The sequence below is a fragment of the Salmo salar genome, chromosome 11 (assembly GCF_965601325.2).
Source record: "Salmo salar chromosome 11, fSalSal1, whole genome shotgun sequence".
Lineage (NCBI taxonomy): Eukaryota > Metazoa > Chordata > Actinopteri > Salmoniformes > Salmonidae > Salmo > Salmo salar.
Window position 1 is genome coordinate 115,581,700 of NC_138301.1, and position 27,934 is coordinate 115,609,633.

The following is a 27,934-nucleotide window of genomic DNA, read 5'->3' on the forward strand; positions in this document are numbered from 1 at the left end:
TTACTTAATGTGGCTGACGCAACAGATCAGAATGTTTAGCTTAAAATGTTGACAAACTATTAAGCTATTTCTTCACACTATAAAACACAGCAAAGCACACATGGCAGTAGGCTATAAGCACAAATGTTCCTTCAGCAGGAAACCACCATTATCAAAAGTGACTGCAAATGCGATTATCCATGTAATGCTTTTATTATAAAGGTGCATTTTTATGGTGAAAATGATCTTCCCCAAACTTGAAACTCACTCGCTGCTTATGTACACCAGTTAGGCTCTAAACCCCTTGTAAAGCGGATTAATGCGCTTAATTTTAAGAAGTTATTTGGCCACTTTGGTTGTGATACAAACCTTATCAAAACATATGTAGCCTAGCCCATAGGCCTATAAGGTGTGTGACTATGATTAGAAAAAGTTGCAAAAAAAGGCAGTTTCTTATGCTGGGAATCATTCACAAGTGATAATATATAATTCACAAGTGACAGTCTGATGAGTGACAATATTAGCCTATTCTTGATTTAATCTTGTCTTTAAATATACACTACCAAAGTCTGGGGTCACTTAGAAAATTCCTTGTTTTTTTAAAGAAAAGCAATTTTTGTTATCCATTAAAATAACATCAAATTGATCAGAAATAGTGTAGACATTGTTGATGACTATTGTAGCTGGAAACGGCAGATTTTTTAATGGAATATCTACATAGGCGTACAGAGGCCCATTATCACCGGACGTGCTACCTGTCCCAGATCTGCTGTTTTCAACTCTAGAGACAGCAGGAGCGATAGAGATACTCTGAATGATCGGCTATGAAAAGCCAACTGACATTTACTCCTGAGGTGCTGACCTGTTGCACCCTCGACAGCCACTGGGATTATTATTATTTGACCCTGCTGGTCATCTATGAACATCTTGGCCATGTTGTTATAATCTCCACCCGGCACAGCCAGAAGAGGACTGGCCACCCCTCATAGCCTGGTTCCTATCTAGGTTTTCTTCCTAGGTTCTGGCCTTTCTAGGGAGTTTTTCCTAGCCACCGTGCTTCTACACCTGCATTGCTTGCTGTTTGGGGTTTTAGGCTGGGTTACTGTACAGCACTTTGAGATATCAGCTGATGTAAGAAGGGCTTTATAAATAAATGTGATTTGATGATTTGATCAGAAACCATCACTCCTGTGTTCCAATGGCACTTTGTGTTAGCTAATCCAAGTTCATCTTTTTAAAAGGCTAATTGATCATTAGAAAACCCTTTTGCAATTATGTTAGCACAGCTGAAAACTGTTGTTCTGATTAAAGAAGCAATAAAACAGGCCTTCTTAAGACTAGTTGAGTATCTGGAGCATCAGCATTTGTGGGTTCGATTACAGGCTCAAAATGGCCAGAAACAAATAACTTTCTTCTGAAACTCCACAGTCTATTCTTGTTCTGATAAATGAAGACTATTCCATGCGAGAAATTGCCAAGAAACTGAAGATCTCATACAACACTGTGTACTACTCCCTTCACAGAACAGCACAAACTGTCTCTAACCAGAACAGAAAGAGGAGTGGGAGGCCCCGGTGCACAACTGAGCAAGAAGACAAGTATGTAAGAGTGTCTAGTTTGAGAAAAGTCCTCAACTGGCAGCTTCATTAAATAGTACCCGCAAAACACCAGTTTGGACGTCAACAGTAAAGAGGCTGAGATATGGCAAAAGAACAGACACTGGACAGAGGAACTCTGCCTAGAAGGCCAGCATCCCGGAGTCTCCTCTTCACTGTTGACATCGAGACTGGTGTTTTGCGGGTACTATTTAATGAAGCTGACAGTTGAGGACTTGTGAGGCGTCTGTTTCTCAAACTAGACACTCTAATGTACTTGTCTTCTTGCTCAGTTGTGCACCAGGGCCTCCCACTCCTCTTTCTATTCTGGTTAGAGACAGTTTGCGCTGTTCTGTGAAGGGAGTAGTACACAGCGTTGTACGAGATCTTCAGTTTCTTGGCAATTTCTCGCATGGAATAGCCTTTATTTACAAGAATAGACTGACGAGTTTGAGAAGAAAGGTATTTGTTTCTGGCCATTTTGAGCCTGTAATCGAACCCACAAATGCTGATGCTCCAGATACTCAACTAGTCTAAAGAAGGCCAGTTTTATTGCTTCTTTAATCAGAACAACAGTTTTCAGCTGTGCTAACATAATTGCAAAAGGGTTTTCTAATGATCAATTAGCCTTTTAAAATGATAAACTTGGATTAGCTAACACAACATGCCATTGGAACACAGGAGTGGTTGCTGATGGGCCTCTGTACGCCTATGTAGATATTCCATTAAAAATCAGCTGTTTCCAGCCTACAATAGTCATTTACAACATTAACAATGTCTACACTGTATTTCTGATCAATTTGATGTTATTTTAATTGACCAAAAAATAGCTTTTCTTTCAAAAACAAGGACATTTCTAAGTGACCCCAAACTTTTGAACGGTAGTGTTTGTGTGAAATTTGTTTTGATTTAAAATGGACTATTATCATGCACCCGTCTCAAAACAGGGTCCAGCGGGAGGAAAACAATACATGTCATCTATGCACTTAAATAGCGAATGAAGGACGCTTTTCCCGTGGTTCATTTTCATGCCAGACAGGTAGGCTATACTCCTGTTGTAAAGAGAAACAATGTGTTTAATATTATGAGAAATAAATATAGTAGGCCGAGCCTATAGAAAGCTGATGGGATCCTCTTTTTAAGAGGCCATCACTCTGTTTTCTTGCGCAATTGCATAGCCTATAGAAATGTTGCGCAACATGAGCTCATGGGCTCTAATGAAGTGTTTGATTAGACTTGCATTGACGTCAGAGTGATTAGAGGGACAATAAAGTGCTGAGTACCAGGCAGTTAGCAAGTTCAGTAGGCTACTAATGACCATCAGCAGCATCAGAGCTTGAAGAAGCCTAATTACCTTGACTAAACGGTCATATGGAATTTGACTGCCTTCTTGACTTGGGACCGCTGGTGTGGCAGTAATACAGTCACCGCAACAACCCTAGTCCCGTCTCTGTCCTGGTAGTGTCCAGTCCCTGTCCTCCGGCTGGGCAGACGGGGGCTCGCCTCCCTGTCCTCCGGCTGGGCAGACGGGGGCTCGTCTCCCTGTCCTCCGGCTGGGCAGACGGGGGCTCGTCTCCCTGTCCTCCGGCTGGGCAGACGGGGGCTCGTCTCCCTGTCCTCCGGCTGGGCAGACGGGGGCTCGTCTCCCTGTCCTCCGGCTGGGCAGACGGGGGCTCGTCTCCCTGTCCTCCGGCTGGGCAGACGGGGGCTCGTCTCCCTGTCCTCCGGCTGGGCAGACGGGGGCTCGTCTCCCTGTCCTCCGGCTGGGCAGACGGGGGCTCGTCTCCCTGTCCTCCGGCTGGGCAGACGGGGGCTCGTCTCCCTGTCCTCCGGCTGGGCAGACGGGGGCTCGTCTCTCTGTCCTCCAGCTGGGTAAAAGGGGCTCGTCTCTCTGTCCTCTAGCTGGGTAAAAGGGGCTCGTCTCTCTGTCCTCTGGCTGGGTTAAAGGGGCTCGTCTCTCTGTCCTCTGGCTGGGTAAAAGGGGCTCGTCTCTCTGTCCTCTGGCTGGGTAAAAGGGGCTCGTCTCTCTGTCCTCTGGCTGGGTAAAAGGGGCTCGTCTCTCTGTCCTCTGGCTGGGTAAAAGGGGCTCGTCTCTCTGTCCTCTGGCTGGGTAAAAGGGGCTCGTCTCTCTGTCCTCTGGCTGGGCAGACAGGGGCTCGTCTCTCTGTCCTCCGGCTGGGCAGACAGGGGCTCGTCTCTCTGACGTAGGTCCAGCATACACAGCGTAGCTAAGTGAGCTAAAGGTTATTGTAGGCTGTGCACACTGGGTACAGTAATGATATGGGTCATGATGTTACACTTAACACTGACAGTCAAGTTGACAGAGGTATTGCCCTCTAGTGGTGTGGGGGCTGTGCTTTGGCAAAGTGGGTGGGGTTATATCCTGCCTGTTTGGCCCTGTCCGGGGGTATCATCGGATGGGGCCACAGTGTCTTCTGATCCCTCCTGTCTCAGCCTCCAGTATTTATGCTGCAGTAGTTTATGTGTCGGGGGGCTAGGGTCAGTCTGTTACATCTGGAGTATTTCTCTTGTCTTATCCGGTGTCCTGTGTGTATTTAAATATGCTCTCTCTAATTCTCTCTTTCTCTCTTTCTGTCTTTCTCTCGGAGGACCTGAGCCCTAGGACCATGCCTCAGGACTACCTGGTATGATGACTCCTTGCTGTCCCCAGTCCACCTGGCCGTGCTGCTGCTCCAGTTTCAACTGTTCTGCCTGCGGCTATGGAACCCTGACCTGTTCACCGGACGTGCTTGTTGCACCCTCGACAACTACTATGATTATTATTATTTGACCATGCTGGTCATTTATGAACATTTTAACATTTTAACATTTTGACCATGTTCTGTTTTAATATCCACCCTGCACAGCCAGAAGAGGACTGGCCACCCCTCATAGCCTGGTTCCTCTCTAGGTTTCTTCCTAGGTTTTTGGCCTTTCTAGGGAGTTTTTCCTAGGGAGTTTTTCCTAGCCACCGTGCTTCTTTCACATGCTTTGCTTGCTGTTTGGGGTTTTAGGCTGGGTTTCTGTACAGCACTTTGAGAATATCAGCTGATGTACGAAGGGCTATATAAAAATAAATTTGATTTGATTTGATTTGATTTGATTGCTCAGTGGTCAATACACAGATGTGTTAAATTACACATTTCCCTTTCCTTCCTTCCTCCCTCCCTTGCTTCCGCCCTCCCTCTCTCCCTCCATCCATCACATCACACAGAATATCTGTCAACACTTTAATATTCTCGTTTTGATCAATGACAAATGACATGTGAAAACACCAAACAGTGAGGTGACCTAGCTCCTCTAATTCACAACTCTGTACCTGTGCTGTACTAGACTTGGTCTTACACCTACTTGACAAACCCATATGACTCTGTCCTAAATGGCTGTATTCCCTATACAGTGCACTACTTGTTGTCCCTATGGGATGGGAGCTGGTCAAATGTAAAGCAGTACATAGGCAATAGGGTCCCATTTTGGACTCATACAGCCATTCTACAGCTCTGTTACTTCTCCAGTGTTCCAAAACTTCAGACAATAAAAACACAATGACAAGATTCCATTTTCCTTTTCACTTAAAACATTCAGGAATGCGAATCATAACGTGCGTACAATTCATATAAATTAAAATTACATTACTAAAGAAAAGGAATGAGATGAAGTTTTTAAAAACTAAAGAAAAAAATCAGTACCGCCCCAGTTGAAGAATGGTTAGTTAGTGTGTCTCCAGATGAAATATGACACACACACACACACACACCCTCGCCTACACACTACTACACTGACTCTTTCTGTGGTACTGGGTTATAAACACACATAACATCCAACAGTCTAGTGATCAATAAACATCTGTGTGAGTAGTGTTCATCAGTGATGACTAACTAGTATACTCATTACAATAGCTACACTAACTAGTATACTAGTTACAGTAGCTACACTAACTAACTAGTATACTAGTTACAGTAGCTACACTAACTAGTATACTTGTTACAGTAGCTACACTAACTAGTATACTTGTTACAGTAGCTACACTAACTAGTATACTTGTTACAGTAGCTACACTAACTAACTAGTATACTCATTACAATAGCTACACTAACTAACTGGTATACTTGTTACAGTAGCTACACTAACTAACTAGTATACTAGTTACAGTAGCTATCCTAACTACACTGAACAAAATTATAAACACAACATGTAAAGTGTTGGTCCCATGTTTCATGAGCTGAAATAAAAGATCCCTAAAATGTTCCATAAGCACGAAAACCTTATTCTCTCTCTTTGTTTCATCCCTGTTAATGAGCATTTCTTCTTTGCCAAGATAATCCATCCACCTGACAGGTGTGGCATATCAAGAAGCTGATTTAACAGCATGATCATTACACAGGTGCTCCTTGTGCTGGGAACAATAAAAGGCCACTCTAAAATGTGCAGTTTTGTAACAACACAATGCCACAGATTTTGAGGGAGCGTGCAATTGGCATGCTTACTGCAGGAATGTCCACCAGAGCTGTTGCCAAATAATTTAATGTTCATTTCTCTACCATAAGCTGCCGCCAACGTAATTTTAGAGATTATGGTAGTATATCCAAATGGTCTCATAACCGCAGACCACATGTATGGCGTTGTGTGGGTGAGTGGTTTGCTGATGTCAACAGAGTGCCCCATGGTGGCGGTGGGGTTATGGTATGGGCAGGCATAAGCTACGGACAACAAACACAATGTGCATTCAAATTGCCATCGATAAAATGCAAGAGTTATTACACTACCGTTAAAAAGTTTGGGGTCACTTAGAAATGTCCTTGTTTTGGACAAAAAAATATATTTTTCTTTCAATTAAAATAACATCAAATTGATCAGAAATACAGTGTAGACATTGTTAATGTTGTAAATGACTATTGTAGCTGTAAACGGCAGATTTTTAATAGAATTTCTACATAGGCGTACAGAGGCCCATTATCAGCAACCATCACTCCTGTGTTCCAATGGCACGTTGTGTTAGCTAATCCAAGTTTATCATTTTAAAAGGCTAATTGATCATTAGAAAACCATTTTGCCATTGTGTTAGCACAGCTGAAAACTCTTGTATTGTTTCTTTAAATCAACACAACTGGCCTTCATTTGACTAGTTGAGTATCTGGAGCATCAGCATTTGTGGGTTCTATTACAGGTTCAAAACCGCCAGAAACAAATAACTTTCTTCTGAAACCCGTCAGTCTATTCTTGTTCTGATAAATGAAGGCTATTCCATGCGAGAAATTGCCAAGAAACTGAAGATCTCGTACACCGCTTTGTACTACTCCCTTCACACAAGAGCGCAAACTGTCTCTAACCAGAATAGAAAGAGGAGTGGGAGGCCCCGAAGCACAACTGAGCAAGAAGAGTACATAAGAGTGTTTAGTTTGAGAAAAGTCCTCAACTGGCAGCTTCATTAAATAGTACCCGCAAAACACCAGTCTCAACGTCAAAAGTGAAGAGGCGACTCCGGATGCTGGCCTTCTAGGCAGAATTGCAAAGAAAAAGCCATATCTCAGACTGGCCAATAAAAATAAAAGATTATGACGGGCAAAAGAACAGACACTGGAGAGAGGAACTCTGCCTAGAAGGCCAGCATTCCGGAGTCGCCTCTTCACTGTTGATGTCGAGACTGGGGTTTTGCGGGTACTATTAATGAAGCTGCCAGTTGAGGACTTTTGTGGCTTCTGTTTCTCAAACCAGACACTCTAATGTACTTGTCCTCTTGCTCAGTTGTGCACCGGGGCCTCCCACTCCTCTTTCTATTCTGGTTAGAGACAGTTTGCGCTGTAATGTGAAGGGAGTAGTACACAGTATTGTACAAGATCTTCAGTTTCTTGTCAATTTCTCGCATGGAATAGTCTTCATTTACAAGAATAGACTGATGAGTTTCAGAAGAAAGTTATTTGTTTCTGGCCATTTTGAGCCTGTAATCAAACCCACAAATGCTGATGCTCCAGATACTCAACTAGTCTAAAGAAGGCCAGTTTTATTGCTTCTTTAAATCAGAACAACAGTTTTCAGCTGTGCTAACATAATTGCAAAAGGGTTTTCTAATGATCAATTAGCCTTTTAAAATGATAAACTTGGATTAGCTAACACAACGTGCCATTGGAACACAGGAGTGGTGATAATGGGCCTCCGTAAGCCTATGTAGATATCCATTAAAAATCAGCCGTTTCCAGCTACAATAGTCATTTACAACATTAATAATGTCAAAACTGTATTTCTGATCAATTTTGTTATTTTTACTTTTCTTTCAAAAACAAGGACATTTCTAAGTGACCCCAAACTTTTGAACGGTAGTGTACGTGATGAGATCCTGAGGCTCATTGTTGTGCAATCACCTCATGTTTCAGCATGATCTGTATACAATTTCTGGACCCTGAAAATGTCCCAGTTCTTCCATAGCCTGCATACTCAGACATCTCACCCATTGAGCATGTTTGGGATGCTCTGGATCGACGTGTACAACATCGTGTTCCAGTTGCAGCTAATATCCAGCAACTTCGCACAGCTATTGAAGAGGAGTGGGACAACATTCCACAGGCCACCATCAACTGCCTGATCAACTCTATATGAAGTAGATGTGTCGCGCTGCCTGAGCCAAATGGTGGTCAGACCAAATACTGGCTGGTTTTCTGATCCACGCCCCTCTTTTTTTTTTTTTAAGATATGTGATGCCTATAAGTATTCCCAGTCATGTGAAATCCATGTACTAGGGCTAAATGAATTTATTTAAATTTACTGATTTCCTTATATGAACTGTAACTCTGTAAAATCTTTGAAATTGTTGCATGTTGCATTTAGATTTTTGTTCAGTATATTATCTACATTTCCAGACACTGTGATAGCTAGGTGGTCAAATGAACAGCTGAACCATTCAACCAACCTGTCCAGATACAGTTCATCTCCTGGTGAATGTGTGTGGTGGATAGTGTCTGTAGGTGTCCATTCAAGTATCAGTCCAAGGCGTCTGTGAAGAGTTTCACAGGCTGCATCCAAAATGGCACCCTATTCCCTAATTTAGTGCCCTACTTTTGACCAGACCCCTAGTGCACTATATAGGGTATAGGCTGCCATTTTAGATGCAGTGACAGACTCCATCTCCACAGACACATGGAGGAGTAGTGAGTGGAGGGAGGGAGGGACCAACAGATACAGAGGAAGACAAGGAGATGAAGAGACAAGGAGACGAAGAGACAAGGAGACGAAGAGACAAGGAGAAGTAGACAAGGGGACGAAGAGAGGAAGCAACTTTAGACTATTGAGATGTACCCTTTAAATCTCAGCCAAACACTCCAGTCCATTCGTCTCCGCTTTACACACTTCAATCCTCTTGGTTCACACTCTTGGCCTCTAGTTCTTCACCAGTCACAACCTCCTCTAGTTCCTCTACACTTCACATACATGTCTCTTTCTCCTGGTCCTCTGCCACTCTAATCCCCACTGGTCCTCTCCCACGCTCCTCTCCCCCTCCAATCCCCACTGGTCCTCTCCCCCTCCAATCCCCACTGGTCCTCTCCCCCTCCAATCCCCACTGGTCCTCTCCCCCTCCAATCCCCACTGGTCCTCTCCCCCTCCAATCCCCACTGGTCCTCTCCCCCTCCAATCCCCACTGATCCTCTCCCACTCTGCTCTTACAGTCCTTTCTTCACTCCTGGTGCTGTGTCCTCTCTCTAAACAGATCCAAACTCCTCCATCCAGGCCTGGTACTTCTCCAAGTCGGCAGCGGAGACAGACTTGGAGATCTTCTTCAAGGTAATTGTGAAGTCGTCCATGGTGACAGGCATCTGAAGCTCTTCTTTAGACAGAGCTCTGATCTCCTCTGGAGAGAGGCCCTGGATACGCCGACGCATAGCCATCATAGACGCATCTCTGTGGGGGCAGACACACATGGCACACTCAGAGACAGAGACAGTTTATTTAACGGTAGATGCGTTCTTCATACAGAGCTCTGATCTCAACACAAAAAAACCTGGATACAGTGCATTCAGAAAGTATTCAGACCCCTTGACTTTTTCCACATTTTATTACGTTACAGCCTTATTAAATATTATTAAATTGTTTTTTCCCCCTCATCAATCAAGCCAAAATTCTGCATTATACAAAACAGGTTTTTAGAAATATTTGCACCTTTGGCAGCGATTACAGCCGTCTTCATGGGTTTGACGCTACAAGCTTGGCACACCTGTATTTGAGGGGTTTCTCCCATTCTTCTCTGCAGATCCTCAAAGTCTGTCAGGTTGGATGGGGAGCGTCGCTGCACAGCTATTTTCAGGTCTCTCCAGAGATGTTAAAAATCGGGTTTAAGTCCGGGCTCTGGCTGGGCCACTCAAGGACATTCAGAGAGTTGTCCTGAAGCCACTCCTGGGTTGTCTTGGCTGTGTGCTTAGAGTTGTTGTCCTGTTGGAAGGTGAACATTTGTCCCAGTCTGAGGTTTTCATTAAGGATCTCTCTGATCATCTTTCCCTCAATCTTGACTAGTCTCCCAGTCCTTGCCGCTGAAAAATATCCCTACAGCATGATGTTGCCACCACCATGTTTCACCGTAAGGATGGTGCCAGGTTTCCTCCAGACGTGACGCTTGGCATTCAGGCCAAAGAGTTCAATCTTGGTTTCATCAGACCAGAAAATCTTGTTTCTCATGGACAGAGTCCTTTAGGTGCCTTAAGGCAAACTCCAAGCATTTTACTGAGGAGTGGCTTCCGTCTGGCCACTCTACCATAAAGGCCTGATTGGTGGAGTGCTGCAGAGAGGGTTGTCCTTCTGGAAGATTCTCCCATCTCCACAGAGGAACTCTGGAGCTCTGTCAGAGTGACCATCAGGTTCTTGGTCACCTCCCTGACGAAAGCCCTTCTCCCGCGATTGCTCAGTTTGCCGGGCGGCCAGCTCTAGGAAGAGTCTTGGTGGTTCCAAACTTCTTCCATTTAAGAATGACGGAGGCCACGGTGTTCTTGGGGCCCTTCAATGCTGCAGAAATGTTTTGGTACCCTTCCCCAGATCTATGCCTCTACACAATCCTATCTCTGAGCTCTACGGACAATTCTTAGATCTCATGGCTTGGTTTTTGCTCTGACATGCACTGTCAACTGTGGGACCTTGTATAGACAGGTGTGTGCCCTTCCAAATCATGTCCATCAATTGAAATTACCACAGATGGACTCCAATCAAGTTGTAGAAACATGATGATCAATGTAAACAGGATGCACCTGAGCTCAATTTCAAGTCTCATAGCAAAGGGTCTGAATACTTACGTAAATAAGGCATCTTATTTTTAATCAACGTGTAGAAATGTCTAAAAACCTATTTTTGCTTTAAGTAATTGTTTAAAAAAAAAACATTTTAGAGTAAGGCTGTAACGTAACAAAATGTGGATTACATCAAGGGGTCTTAATAATTTCCGAATGTACGCATAACTAAAATGTAATGCACACATCTAATGGGTCACATACAGAGGCCTGACCTCCTGAGGACACATTGTTGTCCCTCTCTCTCCCTTCCCTCTCCACCCCCCCCTCCCTCCCTCTGTGGACTCAACTCTCTCTGTTATATAAAGGGTGTGTTCAGGGGATGCCCCTGGCCAAGAGCCATGACTGTGACCTTAGCTCACACACACACACACACACACACACACACACACACACACACACAATGCCGCACAACTAGTCACGACTCACAAGGGTCAGTCATGGGAACAGTCTCACAAGAACACTAAAAATGAATTACCATTCAAAATCCTATTTTCCCTAACCTGTAACCCTAATCCTAACCCTAACCCTTTATGCTAACACTAAACTTAACCCTGAACCTAACCACTAACCCCTTACCCTAAACTAAACCCTAACCACTAACCCCTTGCCCTAAACTTAACCCCTTACCCTAACCTCTATAGTTTTTGTCCTCATGGGTATATGGGAAATGTCCCCATGAGGGAGAATGTTCCTTGTTTTACTAGCCTAAAGTCCCCAAAAGGATAGAATAACCCCCCCCCACACACACACACACACACACACACACACACACACACACACACACACACACACACACACACACACACACACACACACACACACACACACACACACACACACACACACACACACACACACACACAAGGGTCAGTCATGGGAACAGTCTCACAAGAACACTAAAAATGAATTACCATTCAAAATCCTATTTTCCCTAACCTGTAACCCTAATCCTAACCCTTTATGCTAACACTAAACTTAACCCTGAACCTAACCACTAACCCCTTACCCTAAACTAAACCCTAACCACTAACCCCTTGCCCTAAACTTAACCCCTTACCCTAACCTCTATAGTTTTTGTCCTCATGGGTATATGGGAAATGTCCCCATGAGGGAGAATGTTCCTTGTTTTACTAGCCTAAAGTCCCCAAAAGGATAGAATAACCCCCCCCCCCACACACACACACACACACACACACACACACACACACACACACACACACACACACACAGCACAGACCTGCAGACGTTGGTGATGTCAGCTCCAGAGTATCCATCTATCTTGTCAGCGATGAGAGCCAGGTCCACATCATCAGCCACATCCACCTCCTTTAGACTGATCCCCAGCAGCTCAGCACGACCCACAGCTACACACACACACAGGAATGGGGGTTAACAACACACCCTACAGCTAAAGACATACAGGTATAACTGTACAACAATGTGAATGTTCTGCACAACAGATACATTTTAACAATAGGTTAATATGCAAGACATGTGTATGAAACAGGATCTCCGCATCTTAGGTTCAGGGTAAGGGTAGAGGTTAGGGTTGAAAGGTTAAAGGTCACCTGTAGGCAGGAGGATATAGATCAGAGGTTAGGTTTAAAAGGTGAGGGGTCAGAGGTCACCTGTAGGCAGTGGGATGTAGATTCTCTTCTCCAGTCGTCTCCGTAGTGCCTCGTCGATGTCCCAGGGGAAGTTAGTAGCAGCCAGAACCATCACCATCTTAGAGGGATCGTCATTCTCTGAAGCTCCCCCCACACCTGGATAACAATGGTACAGTCAGATAGCTCTCCTTACACCTGGATAACAATGGTACAGTCAGATAGCTCTCCTTACACCTGGATAACAATGGTACAGTCAGATAGCTCTCCTTACACCTGGATAACAATGGTACAGTCAGATAGCTCTCCTTACACCTGGATAACAATGGTACAGTCAGATAGCTCTCCTTACACCTGGATAACAATGGTACAGTCAGATAGCTCTCCTTACACCTGGATAACAATGCTACAGTCAGATAGCTCTCCTTACACCTGGATAACAATGGTACAGTCTGATAGCTCTCCTTACACCTGGATAACAATGGTACAGTCTGATAGCTCTCCTTACACCTGGATAACAATGGTACAGTCAGATAGCTCTCCTTACACCTGGATAACAATGGTACAGTCTGATAGCTCTCCTTACACCTGGATAACAATGGTACAGTCTGATAGCTCTCCTTACACCTGGATAACAATGGTACAGTCAGATAGCTCTCCTTACACCTGGATAACAATGGTACAGTCAGATAGCTCTCCTTACACCTGGATAACAATGGTACAGTCAGATAGCTCTCCTTACACCTGGATAACAATGGTACAGTCTGATAGCTCTCCTTACACCTGGATAACAATGGTACAGTCTGATAGCTCTCCTTACACCTGGATAACAATGGTACAGTCTGATAGCTCTCCTTACACCTGGATAACAATGGTACAGTCAGATAGCTCTCCTTACACCTGGATAACAATGGTACAGTCTGATAGCTCTCCTTACACCTGGATAACAATGGTACAGTCTGATAGCTCTCCTTACACCTGGATAACAATGGTACAGTCAGATAGCTCTCCTTACACCTGGATAACAATGGTACAGTCTGATAGCTCTCCTTACACCTGGATAACAATGGTACAGTCTGATAGCTCTCCTTACACCTGGATGACAATGGTACAGTCAGATAGCTCTGCCTGTACACCTGGATAACAATGTGTACAGTCTGATAGCTCTCCTTACACCTGGATAACAATGGTACAGTCAGATAGCTCTCCTTACACCTGGATAACAATGGTACAGTCTGATAGCTCTCCTGTACACCTGGATAACAATGGTACAGTCAGGATAGCTCTCCTTACACCTGGATAACAATGGTACAGTCCAGATAGCTCTCCTTACACCTGAGAGCTATCAGACTGTAGCATTGTTATCCAGGTGTAAGGAGAGCTAACAATGGTACAGTCTGATAGCTCTCCCTACATCTGGACAACAACGGTACAGTCAGACACTTTTCGCCAAAAACACACCTCAGCAGCCGAGTTAGAAACAACATATTCAGAAATCAGTGAACTCTCGCTTTCTCCCTCTGCCCCACCATCTCCTCCTTCCTTCCTCCAGCTTCTCTCACCGTCCATCTGTACCAGTATTTCTGACTTGACTCTGCGGCTGGCTTCGTGTTCGTCCGACTTCCCTCGACTCCCACAAATGGAGTCTATCTCATCTATGAAGATGGTGGTCGGGGCATAGAATCTCGCCTGGACACAAATGGAGAGAAAAGGTTCATTCAAAACAAAAGGTTCATTGAGGATTCCCCAGCAACCAGACAGAATTTTTTTCAACATCTATTCAACAAAACATGCTTATAATGATCTCTTCTATTAAAACATAGCTTTCTATCTTTTACATCTCTATGTCAACATCTTGTAGAACATGGTTCTGAAGAATGTTATTTAAAAAAAGCACAAAAACACACCCCACCTCTTCCTATAAGCAGACCTGTAGGGCCCCGTGTATTCTAGGCCCCCCCTCCCCCCCAAAAAAAACAATTTACTGTAGAGAGTTAGAATACACAAGGTGTCATTTCAAAATGTGGTAGTGCATCAGCAGTTTTCCACTTGTTCTGTCAGTCACTCAATTATCCCACGTCAGCAAAAAAGAAAAGCAATATGGACTGCTAGGTAAGGTAGTCTAGTCAGCTATATAAACCTTGTACTAGGCTAATCATCTCCATATTACTGACCAGGCACGCAGGGGCATGTGCTCAGGGGCCCCCCATTGACTTTGTTAGTCAAAATCATACAGATGTCATATGAACATGGCAAAATGTGTAGAATTGCTGGGAATTTACTTTAACACTGTCCCACAAGATAGCACTAAAACGTTAATCTCACTTAGGTCCTCCGACGGTCTAGAGACAGCACTGCCCACATCATACACTCTCCAACCCAGAACCAAATGAAAATGTGAGAGCTGGCCTCAGAAAGTTGCTCATTTGGTTTTTCCATCCGTCACAAGAGACCACACACACACAAAGACTCACCATCTCAAAGAGCAGGCGAACCAGTTTCTCAGACTCTCCTCTGTATTTGGAGGTGAGTGTGGAGGAGGATACGTTGAAGAAGGTGGTGCCACACTCTGTAGCCACGGCTTTAGCCAGCATGGTCTTCCCTGTCCCTGGTGGGCCCACCATCAACACACCCTGGTAGAGAGAAAGAGACACACACACCATATATTGCATACAGAGTGATCGTGCTGACAGTAGGCCAATCTTTTCCAATCTACATGAATTTCTACTGTACAGCATCACCACTTACAGGCCTGAGTGGTGTATGACAGAGCAGCCTCTGAATATCCATCCATACATGTCAACATTCAAAACTGTTCACTGTACTCATTCATTCACATGTAAGAAACCATGCATTCCTACACTACATAGTCTTCGTGTGACATACAGTGGGGCAAAAAAGTATTTAGTCAGCCACCAATTGTGCAAGTTCTCCCACTTAAAAAGATGAGAGGCCTGTAATTTTCATCATAGGCACACGTCAACTATGACAGACAAAATGAGAAAAAAAATCCAGAAAAATCACATTGTAGGATTTTTTATGAATTTATTTGCAAATTATGGTGGAAAATAAGTATTTGGTCACCTACAAACAAGCAAGATTTCTGGCTCTCACAGACCTGTAACTTCTTCTTTAAGAGGCTCCTCGGTCCTCCACTCATTACCTGTATTAATGGCACCTGTTTGAACTTGTTATCAGTATAAAAGACACCTGTCCACAACCTCAAACAGTCACACTCCAAACTCCACTATGGCCAAGACCAAAGAGCTGTCAAAGGACACCAGAAACAAAATTGTAGACCTACACCAGGCTGGGAAGACTGAATCTGCAATAGGTAGGCAGCTTGGTTGGAAGAAATCAACTGTGGGAGCAATTATTAGGAAATGGAAGACATACAAGACCACTGATAATCTCCCTCGATCTGGGGCTCCAGAACCATCACCATCTTAGAGGGATGGTGATCTGGCGCAAGATCTCACCCCGTGAGGTCAAAATGATCACAAGAACGGTGAGCAAAAATCCCAGAACCACACGGGGGGACCTAATGAATGACCTGCAGAGAGCTTGGACCAAAGTAACAAAGCCTACCATCAGTAACACACTACGCCACCAGGGACTCAAATCCTGCAGTGCCAGACGTGTCCCCCTGCTTAAGCCAGTACATGTCCAGGCCCGTCTGAAGTTTGCTAGAGAGCATTTGGATGATCCAGAAGAGGATTGGGATAATGTCATATGGTCAGATGAAACCAAAATAGAACTTTTTGGTAAAAACTCAACTCGTCGTGTTTGGAGGACAAAGAATGCTGAGTTGCATCCAAAGGACACCATACCTACTGTGAAACATGGGGGTGGAAACATCATGCTTTGGGGCTGTTTTTCTGCAAAGGGACCAGGACAACTGATCCGTGTAAAGGAAAGAATGGGGCCATGTATCGTGAGATTTTGAGTGAAAACCTCCTTCCATCAGCAAGGGCATTGAAGATGAAACGTGGCTGGGTCTTTCAGCATGACAATGATCCCAAACACACCGCCCAGGCAACGAAGGAGTGGCTTCGTAAGAAGCATTTCAAGGTCCTGGAGTGGCCTAGCCAGTCTCCAGATCTCAACCCCATAGAAAATCTTTGGAGGGAGTTGAAAGTCCGTGTTGCCCAGCGACAGCCCCAAAACGTCACTGCTCTAGAGGAGATCTGCATGGAGGAATGGGCCAAAATACCAGCAACAGTGTGTGAAAACCTTGTGAAGACTTACAGAAAACATTTGACCTGTGTCATTGCCAACAAAGGGTATATAACAAAGTATTGAGATAAACTTTTGTTATTGATTAATACTTATTTTCCACCATAATTTGCAAATAAATTCATTAAAAAATCCTACTCTGTCATAGTTGAAGTGTACCTATGATGAAAATTACAGGCCTCTCATCTTTTTAAGTGGGAGAACTTGCACAATTGGTGGCTGACTAAATACTTTTTTGCCCCACTGTATGTGTTTGGTTGTGACACTGAGACACCAATGAAATATTGACCCCCTAATCATGTGATTGGGCCTGAGGGCAAGGGCTCTAAATTAAGGTTTTTCCATTGGTAGCACAGGTGCTCCTAACTTTAAAAAGTTAGGAGCACCACATAAAATCTACCAAAGGGTTGGTCAGTGTTTCCCAAGGCACCACTTGAATAGATGTTACATTTAGACAAAACATTTTTTAATAGATTGATTCAGAACATGCCATTGTACAAATAACATGCTGATCTACACCATTGGTAGCAACCAGCTAACATTTGTTTTGTCCTAGCTAGTGCATTTAGCTAAATGGTATTTAGCTAACCAGCTAGCTAGTTAGCGATATGCATTATGTCAGACACATGCCAGGTTCCTTATATTTGTATTTATTATGGATCCCCCATTAGGTGTTGCTGCCAAGGAAGCAGCTACTCTTCCTGGGGTCCAGCAACATTAAGGCAGTTATATACAATAAATAAAAAATATTACATGACATTTCATTACACATTAAGTGTGTTCCCTCAGGCAACTACTCTACTACCACATATCATCAATACAAAGTGCATGTGTGTAGAGTATGTGTCTTATCATGTTTATGTGTGTCTGTGTCTCTTCACATTCCCCGCTATTCCATAAGGTGTATTTTTATCTTTTTTTTAAATGTGATTCTACTGCTTGCATCAGTTACCTGATGTGGAATAGAATTCCATGTAGTACTGTGTGCCTCCCATAGTCTATTCTGGACTTGGGGACTGTGAAGAGACCTCTGGTGACATGCCTTGTGGGGTATGCATGGGTGTCCGAGCTGTGTGCCAGTAGTTTTAACAGACACCTCAATGCATTCAGCTTGTCGATCTCTCCTCCACTTTGAGCCATGAGAGACTTACAGTGGCAAGAAAAATAATGTGAACCCTTTGGAAATATCTGGATTTCTGCATAAATTGGTCATAAAATTTGATCTGATCTTCATCTAGGCCACAACAATAAAATAAAATTGTATTGGTCACATACACATGGTTAGCAGATGTTATTGTGAGTGTAGTGAAATGCTTCTAGATCCGACAGTGCAGCAGTATCTAACAGGTAATACCTAACAACTTCCACTATAAAACCTAATACACACAATCTAGTAAAGGAATGGCATGAGAATATATACATATAAAATATATGGATGAGCAGTGACAGAGCGGCTAAGATGCAACAGATTGTAAAGAATAATTAGTGAAGGAAACAGTATATACATATGAGATGAGTAATGCGAGATATGTAAACATTCTTAAAGTGGCATTATTAATGTGTCTACTGTTCCATTTATTAAAGTGGCCAATGATATCAAGTCTGTAAGTAGGCAGCCGCCTCTCTGTGCTAGTGATGGCTGTTTAACAATCTGATGGCCTTGAGATAGAAGCTGTTTTTCAATCTCTCTGTCCCAGCTTTGATGCACCTGTACTGACCTCGCCTTCTGAAAGGAAGCGGGGTGAACAGGCAGTGGCTCGGGTGGTTATTGTCCTCGATGATCTTTTTGCCTTCCTGTGACATCGGGTGTTGTAGGTGTCCTGGAGGGCAGGTATTTTGCCCCCGGTGATGCGTTGTGCAGACCGCACCACCCTCTGGAGAGCCCTGCGGTTGTGGGCGGTGCAGTTAACGTACCAGGCGGTGATACAGCCCAACAGGATGCTCTCAATTGTGCATCTGTAGAAGTTGACAGTTTTCAGGTGACAAGCCAATTTATTTATTTTTTCAGCCTCTTGAGGTTGAAGAGGCGCTGTTGCGCCTTCTTCACCACACTGTCTGTGTAAGTGGACCATTTCAGTTTGTCGATGATATGTACACCGAGGAACTTAAACTTTCCTTCTTCTCCACTGCTGTCCTGTTGATGTGGATATGGGTTTGCTCCCTTTGCTCTTTTCTGAAGTCCATGACAAATGGACAAACACAGTCTGCTTAAACTAATCGGGTTGAGGTCAGGACTCTGACTGGACCACTCCAGAAGGCGTATTTTCTTCTGTTGAAGCCATTCTGTTGTTTATTTACTTTTGTGTTTTGGGTCGTTGTCCTGTTGCATCACACAACTTCTGTTGCGCTTCAATTGGCGGACAGATAGCCTAACATTCGCCTGCAAAATCTCTTGATCAACGGAAAAATGAATTCCTCAGTTTATGATAGCAAGCTGTCCAGGTCCTGAGGCAGCCCCAAACCATGATGACCCTCCACCATACTTTACAGTTGGGATGAGGTTTTGATGTTGGTGTACTGTGCCTTTTTTCCCCCCCCACCACACATAGTGTTGTGTGTTCCTTCCAAACAACTCAACTGTAGTTTCATCTGTCCACAGAATATTTTGCCAGTAGCGCTGTGGAACATCAAGGTGCACTTTCGCAAACTTCAGACGTGGAGCAATGCTTTTTTTTGGACAGCAGTGGCTTCTTCCATGTTGTCCTCCCATCAACACCATTCTTGTTAAGTGTCATCAACTGAGATGTTAGCATGTTCCAGAGATTTCTGTAAGTCTTTAGCTGACACTCTAGGATTCTTCTTAACCTCATTGAGCATTCTGTGCTGTGCTCTTGCAGTCATCTTTGCAGGATGGCCACTCCTAGGGAGAGTAGCAACAGTGTTGAACTTTCTCCATTTATAAACAATTTATCTTACTTGGCCATGGTGGAGAGTTTGGAATCTGATTGATTGCTTCTGTGGACAGGTGTCTTTTTTACAGGTAACAAGCTGTGGTTAGGAGCACTCCCTTTAAGAGTGTGCTCCCAATCTCAGCTCATTACCTGTATAAAAGACACCTGGGAGACAGAAATCTTTCTGATTGAGAGGGGGTCAAATACTTATTTCCCTCATTAAAATGCAAATCAATTTATAACATTTCTGACATGCGTTTTTCTGGATATTTTTGTTGTTATTCTGTCTCTCACTGTTCAAATAAACCTACCATTAAAATTATAGACTGATCCTTTCTTTGTCAGTGGGCAAACGTACAAAATCAGCAGGGGATCAAATACTTTTTTCCCCCCACTGTAAATAGCGAATGGAGGACGCTTTTCCCACAGTTCATATTGATGCCAGCCAGGAAAGCTACTCCGGTTGTAAAGAGAAGCAACATGATTAATATTATGAGAAATAAATATAGTAGGCCAAGCCTATAGAAAGCTGATGGGATCCTCCTCTTTTTAATAGAAACTCTGTTTTCTCACACAATTGCATAGCCTATAGAAATGTACTATAATATGGGATTATAGAAACAGTTATTTCATTCCATGCATCAACCAGCTATGATGATCTGACTCTGGCTAAGCAACAGGTGATCCTATTCCACTCAAACTCTGAGTGCCAGGGCTCTCCTGGAGCGTTCATTTATTTACATTTCATTTGCATTGGCAGAGTGATTAGAGGGACAATAGAGCACTGAGTACCAGGCTGTTAGCGACCGGCCGTTAACAAGTTTGGTAGACTACTAATGACCATCAGCGGCATCAGACCGCAGTTTTGGAGAAGCCTAGTTACCGTGACTCAGCGGTCACATGGAATTTGCCTGTGGTCATGACTCCTGACTGCCGGTAATAAGGTCACATTACAGCCCCTACTGACCACTTCATACACGACTCCTCAAGGTACTCTTCTCTCATTGCCTTTTAAGTGTGTGTGTGTCAAATATATATATTTTTTCAGTAGATGTTAGTGTGAGTGTAGCGAAACGTGTGTGTGTGTCCTGCAGGGTAAAAAGGCTGTAGCAGAGGGAGCAGGGGATGGAGAGCTGAAGAAGTTTGATGGTTCGGGGTACGACAGTGACTTAGTGGAGGCACTGGAGAGAGACATCGTCTCCCGCAACCCCAACATACACTGGTACATTAAACACATCCTTGCTGACCTGTGTGTGTTTGTGTCACTCTGACTCACTCACTTTGTGTGTATCACTGTAGGTCTGACACATTGCTGGTGTGTGTGTGTGTGTGTGTGTGTGTGTGTGTGTGTGTGTGTGTGTGTGTGTGTGTTACCTTCCAGGGTCGGCGTATACCCTTGAAGAAGTCTGGCATCCACATGGGCAGAACCACCGCTTCTCTCAGCAGCTTCTTAGCATCCTCCAGGTCAGCAATGTCCCCCCTGGAACACACACACACACCAGCAATGTGTCAGACCTACAGTGATACACACAAAGTGAGTGAGTCAGAGTGACACAAACACACACAGGTCAGCAAGGATGTGTTTAATGTACCAGTGTATGTTGGGGTTGCGGGAGACGATGTCTCTCTCCAGTGCCTCCACTAAGTCACTGTCGTACCCCGAACCATCAAACTTCTTCAGCTCTCCATCCCCTGCTCCCTCTGCTACAGCCTTTTTACCCTGCAGGACACACACACACGTTTAACACAAGTTTAACTTCCCCACCTTATACTCTTCTTACCCTGGGACAACAGACATGCGAGTTTAAGGGCCGGTTTCCCAGACACAGATCAAGTCTAGTCCTAGACTAAAAAAGTTATTTAAATAGAGATCGAGCATGATTTTCAGTCCAGGACTTCATGTGTCCAGGAAACCAGCCCTAACAGTGTAAGTGTAGTATCTCCAGCTGTACACTGACCTTGTCGTCTCTGACCTTGGTGCCTCGGGGGGCATCCCTGGGGGCAGGGCGGTCTGTTTTAGGGTTAGTCTGGCCCCTCCCTCCTGGAGCCCCTCTGGGCTGCATACCTGGAGAGTCCTTCCTCTGCTGGGGTTTCACCCCACTGTTAGGACGCTTCACTGCAGTAGGGGCCCTAAACACACACACACACGCATAGGGACACACAGAGACAGGCAGACACACACGCAGGGACACACAAACAGAGACAGGCAGACAGACACACAGGGACACACACAAACAGAGACAGGCAGACAGACAGACAGACAGACAGACAGACAGACAGACAGACAGACAGACAGACAGACAGACCAGACAGACAGACAGACAGACAGACAGACATTTTCCATGAAGCAATCAAAGTCCAATCAGTGTAGCGAAACAGAACGTCAGTTTGAGAGATCATGGTGGCTGTACGATGCTACAGGGCCTATAGGCTATTTTAGAAAGTCATAAGACATACAGCTAGTGAATGAAACTATGCAGCATGTAACCTTTTTATGATGGTCCTGTCAATGTAATCATCATGCTATTCAGAAGATGTGTAGCCTACTCTCTGCCATGTGCTGCTGCAGCTGAACATACAATAGGAAGCAGCAGCTTGTCAACTTCAAGAGGGGATCATTTGGTTAAGTGGCATTTCCTCGTCTCATATCAGTGGATAACAACACACTGATATGTCCACACACACCACACAGTGTTAACGCTACAATACTCCACATGATGTTGCCTTAAGATAGTAACTTGAGCTCTGTACTTGTTTCTTTGTTAAAAATGAGACCTTACACAGCCAAAGTGCTGTTTACCCCATCAGATTTCCTTCTCTCCACTCAGTAATGGAGCTGGTTTGGGGGAACCAGGCACAAGTGATGAATAAGGTTGCCTGAGACCTGAAGAATTGTGTTAGGTCTCAGGCACTCCATGTACCTGTGCTCTGCAGGTGTGGGTGGGGGCCACACTGCAGGGTCTCTAGGCCCCTCCTCAGACTGAGGGACGGGGAAGTCAGCTGGCTTGTCCACCTTAAAACTCTCCAGAGTTCCCACAATGCCTTTCACCTGCTCATACTCCTCCAACAACTCCTGTCTCACCTAGAGCGAGAGAGAGCGAGAGAGGACATTTCAGTAACACTTTTAGCCAACCGGTACATCACATTATTTCTTGTTAAGCATGCATGAGCGTTCATAATGTCTTATTACCAATGCTTCTATGCTGCAACATGTATGTGTAATGCATGTGTTTGGGAGAGTCTCACCTGTTGCCACTTGACTTTGAGTGCAGGGTCTCTGAGGGCTTGGCCGTGTTTATGTATCTGCTGGATCACTCCCTGGTAGTAGACCATAGAGGAGTCATAGTTCCCCAGCAGAGCATACTCTCTGCCCTTCTTAGCGTTGTCACAGATCTCTGCCAGGTTCATCTTAAATGGAGGACAATGTCTCTGTGCTGGAACTGTCTGGCAGGGAAACAGAAGAAGGCTACATTAGGATGAAAGTTCTCCTTCGATCTTCAGGTCGAAATGTTGCACAATAAAACTGAAGCAATCATCATCAGTGTGCGGGTATCTCTCCCTTTCTTTAGTTGACTTGTTGTACCCTGCAAGTCACTACTCTGAAACTAAGCTATATTAGTAATGACATGATCTCAGCCCTGAGAATGTAAAAGTGACGCAAGTAAACCAAGATCATGGCATGGCTCACAGGCTTTACTAACAATGGGAACTGTTGTCAAACAGTAGTGAGAGCTCTGGGTTCCCTTTATCTTGCTCTACTGCTGGCTGTGTCATATGATCCCTTTCTTCAGTGTGTAGAGTTGGCTTGTCAGACTTACTATGTTCGGATTAGCTAGCTAACTAGCTAGCTACATACTATCTGAAATCAATTGACTGTTTGGACAGCCAGGGTTTGCAGATACTAGTTTCAATTGGAGTATGAGCAAACTCAAGAGTTAGATATAATAAACTGTATAGACTGGAGGACTAGGAGGTTATCACACCGTGAGGGGCTAAGAGGTTACCAAACCGTGAGGGCTAAGAGGTTACCAAACCGTGAGGGGCTAAGAGGTTGCCAAACCGTGAGGGGCTAAGAGGTTGCCAAACCGTGAGGGGCTAAGAGGTTGCCAAACCGTGAGGGGCTAAGAGGTTGCCAAACCGTGAGGGGCTAAGAGGTTACCAAACCGTGAGGGGCTAAGAGGTTACCAAACCGTGAGGGGCTAAGAGGTTATCAAACCGTGAGGGGCTAAGAGGTTACCAAACCGTGAGGGGCTAAGAGGTTACCACACCGTGAGGGGCTAAGAGGTTACCACACCGTGAGGGGCTAAGAGGTTACCACACCGTGAGGGGCTAAGAGGTTATCACACCGTGAGGGGTTAAGAGGTTATCACACCGTGAGGGGTTAAGAGGTTATCACACCGTGAGGGGTTAAGAGGTTACCAAACCGTGAGGGGCTAAGAGGTTATCAAACCGTGAGGAGCTAAGAGGTTATCAGGACCGAGTTTGGGAAACCCTGTGCTAGACAAGCAGTAGGATCCCGGGTGGCAGCGGTCTAAGGCACTGCATCTCAGAGATTGAGGTGTCACTACAGACACCCTGGTTCAAATCCAGGCTGTATCACAACCCGGCCGTGATTGGGAGTCCCATAGGGCAGCGCACAATTGGCCCAGCGTCGTCCGGGTTTGGCCGGTGTAGGCCGTCATTGTAAATAACAATTTGTTCTTAACTGACCTGCCTAGATAAATATAATCTTATCCCATGGTAAGCAGGATGTCCTATAGTTGATAGCAGTGCCCCTTCATTCCGGTTACACTTGCATACCTTTCATTAACCATATATTCCTAGTAGCTAAACTAACTACATTAACTTCAAAGCCTATTTAATGTAGCACTACTTAATCCAGATGGGTTTCATAGTTAGCTAAAATAGCTAGCAAACATGATTTTTACAATGTAGCTAGCTAGCTTGCTAAGGTAAATATGTCAACCATTATCATTAGCATTACTAATGGGCTAGTATGTGAATCAACAATAATAACATCAGCAGGAAACATTTCAAAGAATGCACATTATCCATAAAATCTATCTTCGCAAATCAGGACCCTGGTCTTGTAGTTCAGACCCAGACATCTCTCCATCTATTTTGATCAGCAGTATGTGTAAAGAAAACAACATTTCCCATAAACCTCCAGTCAGTTACACCCCAAGCTTAGGCCAGATAACAAAACGGATCGCATGGCAAGAAAATACCCTCTCGTTTCGAATAAATTACGTCCGCGCAAGTATGGCACAAAAACCCAAAGACAAAGAAATAGCTAGTATTTACAACTCTGTGCATGAAAAGAATATGATTATACCTCAAAGAAAAGCACTTGTTTCTGTTGTTGTCTGCAGTAGTCCGTTAGACGGTGTTGTTACCATGGCCGCGGAGAGACGCCGTGTGGAGAATGACGATCATATGGGGGGGAAGAAGAGGAAGAGGCGGGGCCGCTGGACTTCATGGATGACGTCAGTCAACATCAAGAACAGAACAGACTGTCACAATATAATGACATGGGTATGCTTACAGAATTTTCACTACATTGTCTGGATTAAATTGTTTTATCGAAGCTGGAGGTTAAACAATGCATTCTTTGTACATCTTTGTTCTAGACTAGAGAGAGAGCAAGACAAAATGAATGGTGTTCCAAAAAATACACAAATACAAATTCCATCTAGACACCGTTGCCCTGGAGCTCACAAAAATATATACATACCTAGGCCTAAACATCAGCACCACAGGTAACTTCCACAAAGCTGTGAACAATCTGGGAGACAAGGCAAAAAGGGCCTTCTATGCCGTCAAAAGGAACATATAATTCCACATAACAATTAGGATCTGGCAAAAAATACTTGAATCAGTTATAGAACCCATTGCCCTTTATGGTTGTGAGGTCTGGGGTCCACTCACCAACCAAGAATTCACAAAATGGGACAAACACCAGAATTCTGCTAAAATATATTCTGTGTACAGTGTTAAACACCAAATAATGCATACAGAGCAGAATTAGGCCGATACCCGCTAATCAAAATCCAGAAAAAAGCCATTCAATTCTACAACCACCTAAAAGGAAGCGATTCCCAAACCTTCCATATCAAAGCCATCACCTACAGAGAGATGAACCTGGAGAAGAGTCCCCTAAGCAAGCTGGTCCTGAGGCTCTGTTCACAAACACAAACACACCCCACAGACCCCCAGGACAGCAACACAATTAGACAACCAAATCATGAGAAAACAAAAAGAGAATTACTTGACACATTGAAAATAATTTACAAAAAAACAGAGCAAACTAGAATGTTATTTGGCCCTAAACAGAGAGTACACAGTGGCAGAATACCTGACCACTGTGACTGACCCAAAATTAAGGAAAGCTTTGACTATGTACAGACTCAGTGAGCATAGCCTTGCTATAGAGAAAGGCCGCCATAGGCAGACCTGGCTCTCAAGAGAAGACGGGCTATTTGCACACTGCCCACAAAATTAAGTGGAAACTGAGCTGCACTTCCTAACCTCCTGCCAAATGTATGACCATTTTAGAGACACATATTTCCCTCAGATTACACAGAACCACAGGGAATTCGAAAAACAAATCCTATTTTGATAAACTCCCACATCTTTGGGTGAAATACCACAGTGTGCAATCACAGCAGCAAGATATGTGACCTGTTGCCACAAAAGGGCAACCAGTGAAAACCAAACACCAGTGTAAATACAACCCATATTTATGTTTATTTATTTTCCCTTTTTTTACTTCAACTATTTGCACATCGTTACAACACTGTATATAGACATAACATGACATTTGAAATGTCTTTATTATTTTGGAACTATTGTGAGTGTAATGTTTACTGTAAGTCTTTTATTGTTTATTTCACTTGCTTAGGCCATGTAAACATATGTTTCCCATGCCAATAAATCCCCTTAAATTGAAATTGAATTAATATGTTGTTCTCTGTGGTTCGACCCTTGAACAGTCATGCAGTGGCCTTATCTAGTTGTTTGAATGTTGATAGTGGATTAGGGTTACCTGTATGTCCTTGAAGGAAAGAAAAAAGCTGTGAAAGAAGAAGGTATGATTTTATTCACATAAAATAAATGTTATCATTTGTCAGAATAATTTCCTGACCTCTATTTCCAACTGATCAGAAAAAAAAACTCAAGGCCTGATTAGAAGTGATGTGTTCAATCAGTTTATTGTTGTAACAATTTCACTACGACATTCCTGTGAACACTGACATGGGTTATAATTACAATTGGCATAATCGAAAACACATTAGGAACACGTTGATGTCAGGCCATTGTCCATTTCAACACTGGAAAGCTGTACAGTAGCCCTCCGCAGTGCTGTGGAGGTAGTTAGTTAGGAGCAAAGGAAACATTATTCTGAATCTGAAATCAAAAACACATTTGGAAATGGTGTAGACACGGTGCAGCTGGCTATATAAGTCTGCTTTTTTTTGGGGTCAAGACTCCAGGGCTACATCCCAAATGGCACCCTATTCCCTATATAGTGCCCTACTTTTGTCCAGATCCCTATGGGTCCTGGTCAAAAGTAGTGTACTTTAAAGGGAATAGGGTGCCATTTGGGAAGTGCATCATCCGAGCTGCCAGCACCAACCGCAGGAGGAAAAAAACACGCCTGGCCAAACCACGCCTGGCCAAACCACCCCTGACAAACAACGCCTGGCCAAACCACGCCTGGCCATTCCACGCCTGGCCAAACCACCCCTGGCCAAACCACCCCTGGCCATTCCACACCTGGCCATTCCACGCCTGGCCAAACCACGCCTGGCCATTCCACGCCTGGCCAAACCACGCCTGGCCATTCCACGCCTGGCCATTCCACGCCTGGCCAAACCACGCCTGGCCATTCCACGCCTGGCCAAACCACGCCTGGCCATTCCACGCCTGGCCATTCCACGCCTGGCCATTCCACGCCTGGCCAAACCACCCCTGGCCAAACCACCCCTGGCCATTCCACGCCTGGCCATTCCACGCCTGGCCAAACCACGCCTGGCCATTCCACGCCTGGCCAAACCACGCCTGGCCATTCCACGCCTGGCCATTCCACGCCTGGCCAAACCACGCCTGGCCAAACCACGCCTGGCCAAACCACACCTGACAAACCACACCTGGCCAAACCACACCTGGCCATTCCACGCCTGACAAACCACGCCTGGCCATTCCACACCTGGCCACTCCACGCCTGGCCATTCTAAGAAAAGACTTGAAATAGAAAGTTACATGCTATCAGAGCTGGTTTGTTTGTTCTGTTGTAAACCAATACAATAACTGCTCATATAACTAGTGTTATATTAACTTTTATTATTCCCACATATTTTAGC

At 44.4% G+C, this 27,934-nt stretch overlaps 2 protein-coding genes across 4 annotated transcripts; one reads left to right on the forward strand and one right to left on the reverse strand.

The window, feature by feature from the left end:
- Positions 1 to 4,790: 4,790 nt before the first annotated feature.
- Positions 4,791 to 25,020, reverse strand: katnal1 (katanin p60 subunit A-like 1). 3 transcript variants are annotated; one of them, XM_014129722.3, is made up of 11 exons: positions 24,907 to 25,020; positions 22,818 to 23,015; positions 22,493 to 22,653; positions 21,530 to 21,701; positions 21,164 to 21,291; positions 20,946 to 21,051; positions 14,919 to 15,077; positions 14,007 to 14,133; positions 12,469 to 12,603; positions 12,078 to 12,204; positions 4,791 to 9,464 (listed from the first exon to the last, which is right to left on the reverse strand). In XM_014129722.3, the coding sequence occupies exons 2-11, from the start codon at positions 22,977 to 22,979 to the stop codon at positions 9,266 to 9,268; spliced, it is 1,476 nt and encodes a 491-aa protein (XP_013985197.1). In that variant the 5' UTR covers positions 22,980 to 23,015; positions 24,907 to 25,020; the 3' UTR covers positions 4,791 to 9,265. The 3 variants fall into 3 exon arrangements, with proteins under 3 accessions (XP_013985197.1, XP_013985198.1, XP_082814428.1); XM_014129723.3 differs by having other exon boundaries at positions 22,818 to 23,011; positions 24,907 to 25,010; XM_082958302.1 differs by lacking the exons at positions 20,946 to 21,051; positions 21,164 to 21,291.
- LOC123725113 (uncharacterized) lies at positions 24,969 to 27,755 on the forward strand. The gene is made up of 2 exons (XM_045688903.2): positions 24,969 to 25,106; positions 27,201 to 27,755. The coding sequence occupies exons 1-2, from the start codon at positions 24,969 to 24,971 to the stop codon at positions 27,753 to 27,755; spliced, it is 693 nt and encodes a 230-aa protein (XP_045544859.2).
- The last annotated feature ends 179 nt before the right edge of the window (positions 27,756 to 27,934 follow it).